General features: G+C 41.9%; 1 protein-coding gene across 1 annotated transcript in view; it reads right to left on the bottom strand.

Moving 5' to 3' along the window:
• Nucleotides 1-1,204: 1,204 nt before the first annotated feature.
• Nucleotides 1,205-6,000, bottom strand: part of TBK1 (TANK binding kinase 1) — a gene marked incomplete at its 3' end in the record, with an annotated part of 37,487 nt that continues 32,691 nt past the window's right edge. The window contains exons 15-20 of the mRNA XM_084255756.1: nucleotides 5,466-5,505; nucleotides 4,929-5,030; nucleotides 4,627-4,723; nucleotides 2,743-2,849; nucleotides 2,446-2,517; nucleotides 1,205-1,256 (exon numbers count right to left, since the gene is read on the bottom strand). Of these exons, the coding sequence (XP_084111882.1) occupies nucleotides 1,205-1,256; nucleotides 2,446-2,517; nucleotides 2,743-2,849; nucleotides 4,627-4,723; nucleotides 4,929-5,030; nucleotides 5,466-5,505 (470 nt within the window). The remainder of the gene's footprint in view (nucleotides 1,257-2,445; nucleotides 2,518-2,742; nucleotides 2,850-4,626; nucleotides 4,724-4,928; nucleotides 5,031-5,465; nucleotides 5,506-6,000) is intronic.

Genomic DNA, 6,000 nt, shown 5'->3' with positions numbered 1-6,000 from the left:
GCTAGTTCATGGAGAATTAAAATCAAGGGGGATTAAGCACCTCCTCACCCCATAACAAGCAGGTATTTGACCGGGGATAACATAACTGTATTTAATGGTCACTCATCCATGCACTGATTTCTATAGAGACCACACGTGACACACAAAATTCCCTCACTACATTGATGCAGCAACTGGAGGTTTCAAATAAAATGCTAAATCACACTTCAATAACCTGGTAACACAGAGAACAAAACTAAATTTTGAATAGATGAAATAATTTCTTGCTGGGCATAATCCTTTATTCTAGAACCCTGGGCAGATTTCCAAAGAGAATGTTACCTTTGGATTTGTACAGCATACAAGAAAGTTCATGAAAGAACTTCTACTAAAATTGGAATCAGTTGGTTTAGAAGGATGTCCCTCCATGCAATATTCACTACCCCTATTATTTCTTGCAAAACATAACTTTTGTTTCTCAAACAAAAATACAAACTCTTTACATTAAAATTGAGAAATTTATTGACTTTTTTTCATGAAGTGGTAAGCAGAATTAAAGAATATACAGCTTGAAACAGTTGAAATTTTCCTAATTTTTTAATAACAATTACACTTTGTGGTCAAAATAAAAACGACTTGTTAATAATTAAATCACTTCAAAAATTTTGCTCAATAATAATCTGAAATTAAACAGATACAAGAATAACTGGGATCTGGGCACCTTGTAAAATGAAATAATGCCACTTTATCCTTCTCAAAAAAATTGTGACCCTATGAAGACAGTGTTTGTTTCTGCTCCCCACTCACAGAAGTCACCTCTCTCTACCCCTTGCAGACATGCCAGCTGTCAGTCTTTCCTGATCTGTAAGGGTGCCACTGTCGGTTCCACTTAAAATGTTTCCTGTGGGTAGTCAGAGATGCAAGACTGAGTCAGCCTCGCTCAGAGGAGGAGAGGGTCAGTGTCTCAACACAGCAGTCATGGCTTTCTTCTCTGCTCACTGAGGTCAAATGTCCTCATATAATTATAAACGTTAAAAGGTAAAATTACATCTTAACAGCAGCCAAAAATTTATATATTTTTTATGTATTTACAATATCATACATATTTATACAAACACATCAAATACTGAAGCTAGAAACAGGAGATCACCGGTGGAGGCCCTCATTTCATGCCTCAGCATTATCTTCTTGTGCAAAATGAAATTTTCTCAAGCTTCTAAGAAAGCTAAAGACAGTCAACATTTCGAAGGCCACCATCCATGGTTAAAGAGCCAAATCTGTAACACAAAAGAAAAAAGGCAATCTGAAAAGATGAATTCATTTGATTCCCAACCATTTTAAAGAAAAATACAGAATACTTTTCAGGAGAATGAGGAGTTATTTTTGAAGACTCGAAGCAACTATATATTGCTCCATTTCTCGCTGAAATACAGTGATACAATTACAAGTATGGGGGGAAAAACCAATTCAGTGACTTGCAGAGACTTAAGAGAAAACAGAGTGGTGTAATGGACAAAGTGTTAGTGAGAACCGGTAATTTCTTTGTGTTGGGGTGGGATCTGTAAACAAGGGTGTGGAGTGGGGAGTAATAATGGCATACTCAACTGACACTACGGAATGGGGAAACTTGCTAGAATAGACTTACTTGGGGCAGTAGCGGGAAATAAATTTGGGTGAATAGGCTGAGGTAATAGGAGTTTAGAAAGCTTTGAGCTGAGGGAATACATGATTAAATCAGTGTTTGGGACAATCATTTTCACTGCGATACCCGTGACTGATGGGATGAACCCGGGGCTGGATGCAAGTTAAGTGAGATAATGCAGTGTGCAAGTGACTGCGGGCGTACAGAACACAACCATGAATGAGTTATTAGCATCTCTGGGGTCAGAGAACCGGTAAAGGAGCATCTAAGGGTCTGAAGGAGAAGGGCCTGGGAGGTCTGAGGAACCAGGGCAGGACTGCTCATCCCAGTACCCAAGGGGGTACTGGGTCTGCATGTTCCCAACTCTCTTCCCCCCGACCTATCCGGGTTCTGTAGACACCAGCTCCTCGAGAGCCGCCCTCACAGGTGACATGTGCAAGGGCGTGGAGAAGGCTCTGTAAGGGACACAGAGACAGTCAGGTGTGCTGGTGCGGTGTAAGCAACGGATTCCAAAATTGAAATTTATTATGTTAATGAGAAATGTTATTAAAAATGATGTGCAAAAGATTTTCGTTGTCATAAGCAGACTCAAATATACTAGTAATTCTATTAAGCAGTGCTTTGATGCACTAGTCAGCCAGAGTGGATTTGTTTTTTTTCCAATGGCCCCAAACACATCTACAGGAGCTGCAGAATTCATCACACCAAGTGTTCTGACTTTGTATCCCTTTCCCCCAGCCTGGGATGAGGACAGACACACGCATGTACGTGCGCACTCAAATGCATAGAAGATCATAGGGCAGAGAGATTTTTGCATGACTCACCTTTCCAAAATATGATTGTTTTCAGCAAGTTCTTTAACCACCCCTTCCATTTCTTCTTTTAATTTCTTCATACTACACAAATTAAAGATGGAAAAAAGCACCTCTGTTCATAAAAAGTATATGTTTTAGAATTATATTTATATTGTTTTATTTCTCCTAATTGAACTTAGTCATTAAATAACAGTAAGCATATTCACAGTAAATATATCAAACATTTAAAAAAAAAAAAAAGAACGTGATCACACACAAACAAAAACAAACGGGAACATTTTAGTTACCAAACTGTCAATGTCTTACCCAAGAGTCATTTCCACTAATGTGTTAGAACAGGGGTAAACTGGGGTCATGGCATGTTTGATTCCACTGGAGGCTGCAAACATTTTCTGAGGTAAAGTTTCTTGTAACTAAAACATCAAAAAAACTGGGGTCAATTTAATCACAGAATACAGTACTTATTCCAGAATTTAGAGCAAATGTTATGGGTCTTCATAGATTTAATTTTTAATTTCAAAATTAAAACTAAAATTGGTAAGTACTAGCCTCCCTGGTGGCCCAAGGGTTAAAGTCTCAGCGCTACCAAGCTATCTGCAGCCACTGTGGTCTGAGTTCCATCCCTGGCCAGGGAGCTACCCACATGGCACGGCAGACCTATCCTGTCTCCCCGCTGTTCCCTCAGCAGTGTGTTTCAGTGTTCTGCTCCCCACTCCGTCTCTGGTGAATCCTCTCACCACCCCTTGCACCTCTGGCCTGTACTCTAGCTCTTTTTTAAAAAAAGATTTATTTATTTATGCATACAAGAGCTGGGGTACAGGCCAGAGGTGGGGGGGAGGTGAGAGGATTCACCAGAGACAGAGCGGGGAACAGAATAGGCAGATCGACCAAAGTACACTGCTGAAGGGAGCAGTGGGGAGACAGGAGAGGTCCGCTGTGCCATGTGGGTTGCTCCCTGGCTGGCCAGGGATCGAACTCATGCTGCAGTGGCTGCGGACAGCTTCATAGGTTGCGTCTTAACCCCTTGCACCACCAGGGAGGCCCTAAAAAATGAATCTTAAAAAAAAAATTGATAAGTATTATAGCAACGATACAGTACTTCTATCATTGCTCTTTTTTTTTTTTTTTTTTTTGTATAGAGGCATGCTTTATTTATTTGTTTGCTGGTCTGTTTGTTTGTTTTGTTTATACATGCACTGGGTACAGTCAGAAGCGCGGGAGGGTGAGAGAATTCACCAGAGCCAGAGCGGGGAGCAGAGCAGGCAGAAGGACCAAAGGACACTGCTGAGGGGAGCAGCGGGCGGCAGGAGAGGTCTGCGCACCATGTGGGACCCTCCTCCGGTGGCCGGGGAGCAGCCGGGGATCGAACCGGCGCCGCAGAGGCCGCGGGCAGCTTCGCAACCCAGCGCTCAACCGCTGCGCCACCGGGGAGGCCCTATCATTGCTCTTTATAAACTTTTTCTTACAGATGACAAAAGAATAGTCAGCTTTTTTTTTGGTCTGACATCTTAGCCACGCTGCTGTGGCGGCTGCTGTTCTCGAGCTTTGAGATGCAGCCCAGGGATGCTAGGCAGAAGATAAATGCTGGGAAGCAGCAAGGAGAGACACAGGCCCAGTGAGCAGTGCGCAGGCAAGGCCACGGAGAAGTGTTTCAAAGGCAAAGTTCAGGACAAACTCAATAAAAGCTCAAATAATGTCTCGTTTGATGAAATTATATGTAAAAACTCTACAAGGAGGTCCCCGACTGGAAGTTCACACGCCCACATGCTGCGTCCGAGAGGCCGAGTGCCTGTGGGTGCCAGGCCAGCGCTGCCCTCCAGGAGCACTGGGGAACGGGCCGACTGAACTGGTTTCAAAACCCAGAGCTCAGGTAGTTTACACCAGGAAAGGGTGGAGCCCTGGCTGCTGGGGGAACTGCATGGACAGGTCCACCAGCTGCACATTCAGAAAAATCAGCCTATATTTAATGAGTAAAAAAGAAAAGCCTATCTCATGTTTTTTAGTCGTAAAATATTAAGTTCTTAAAATCTGGGTGAAAATGCACATCGCGAATGGGCCAGCAGGGCCGAGCGCAGGACATTGTCCGGCGGGGACACTCTCCTTGCCGGGCGGGCACAGGCAGGGCCTGGGGAGGGTTTAGGGTTTTCTTATCAGGAAAAAACTTTTTGTAGATGCACTTGACAGCTGTACCTCATTGGTATAGTCTTGATACTTGGACACTTCTTCTTCAATATCAAAACACTGATTCGTCAGGGACAATAACTGTTTCCTAAGATGAAGCATCTTTCTGAAACCCAAAACAACACAGTAAGAAAATAATATTATTTTGTAATAAATAATATTATAATTATTAATAATGTATAATTTTGTAATAAAAGATATATTTATATTAAAATATTATTTTGTAAAATTCATATTCTTACTTAAAATATACAACATACATTAAATCACACATTATGTAGTCACTAAACACCTCCTAAAAGTTTACTTACCTCATCCATTCTTCTGACTTATCAAAAAATGCCTCATATTTTTTAACACATTCATCTGTGAAGTGGGTCATAGCCTTTGTTGCATGGTAATACAGTTTTTGCCTGTAATTTAGAAAAAAATCAAAGCTTAAACCCATGTTACTGTTTCTGTTTTCAATATTACAAGTCTTCAAACATGAAATTTATGTCTCCTGCAGTGAATGTTGTGGCTTTAGAATCTTTGCAGTGGAAAACCAAAGGTCTCTGAGATGGACGCACTCACGGCAGCAAGAGGAGAAAGACAGAGGCGGCCGAGCAGCATTTACTGAGGAGGCTGGACTGTCCCTGAGCCTCCGTGACCAGAGCACCCGAGGCGGAGAAGGCCGCCTCCTCCTTCTCCTGCTTCCTAACCTCTCACCCCTGGGCCAAGTGAGCAGACCCCCAAAATCCGCACAGGTAGTGCAGCTCTGTCAAGTCAAGATTAAATATAATTTTTATTGTAATTCATTTAAGACAAAACATGTTACTAACATAAACAAAAATAATCTGATCACTTACTTATCGAATTTATGGATTTGTTCTTCATTATAAGCTAGTCCTAAAAATAAGAAAATATATTTTAGTAAATCAGACTCATTAAATCATGCATAACTTTTTTTGGGGGACTATCATTTTCAAAAAGGCCAAGCGTTTAGGGTGATGTGACCAGCTTGCTACCCACGGGCTAGACCTGGCCCACAAGTGCTTCTATTTGCCCTCCACAGTGGTCACATTAAAATAAAAACCAAAACTGCCAACATTTAAAAATTAGAATTATTTCTAATAAAAGCTGTATGTCCAGTTTCTCCTGAGAAACAGGAGACTGGAAAAGAAGCTGCATGAGCAGTGAGCTCCTCCCCGTCCTCCTGTCATGTGCCTGGCCCAGAGGCTTTGGCGCGCACGACTCCTGACTAGCCACAGTGGAGCCGTAGTTGACAATGCCTCACGGTATACACAGAAGTGGTTAAGAGAGACCCTAAGAGGTTCATCAAAAGAAAAAAAAAATTCCCCTCTTTTTCTTCTATCTATGCGAGAAGGTGGATGTTAATTAAAC

Source organism: Talpa europaea (assembly GCF_964194135.1).
Source record: "Talpa europaea genome assembly, chromosome: 15".
NCBI lineage: Eukaryota > Metazoa > Chordata > Mammalia > Eulipotyphla > Talpidae > Talpa > Talpa europaea.
Note: the sequence above shows the minus strand (reverse complement) of the source record. Positions and strands in the feature narration are given on the sequence as shown.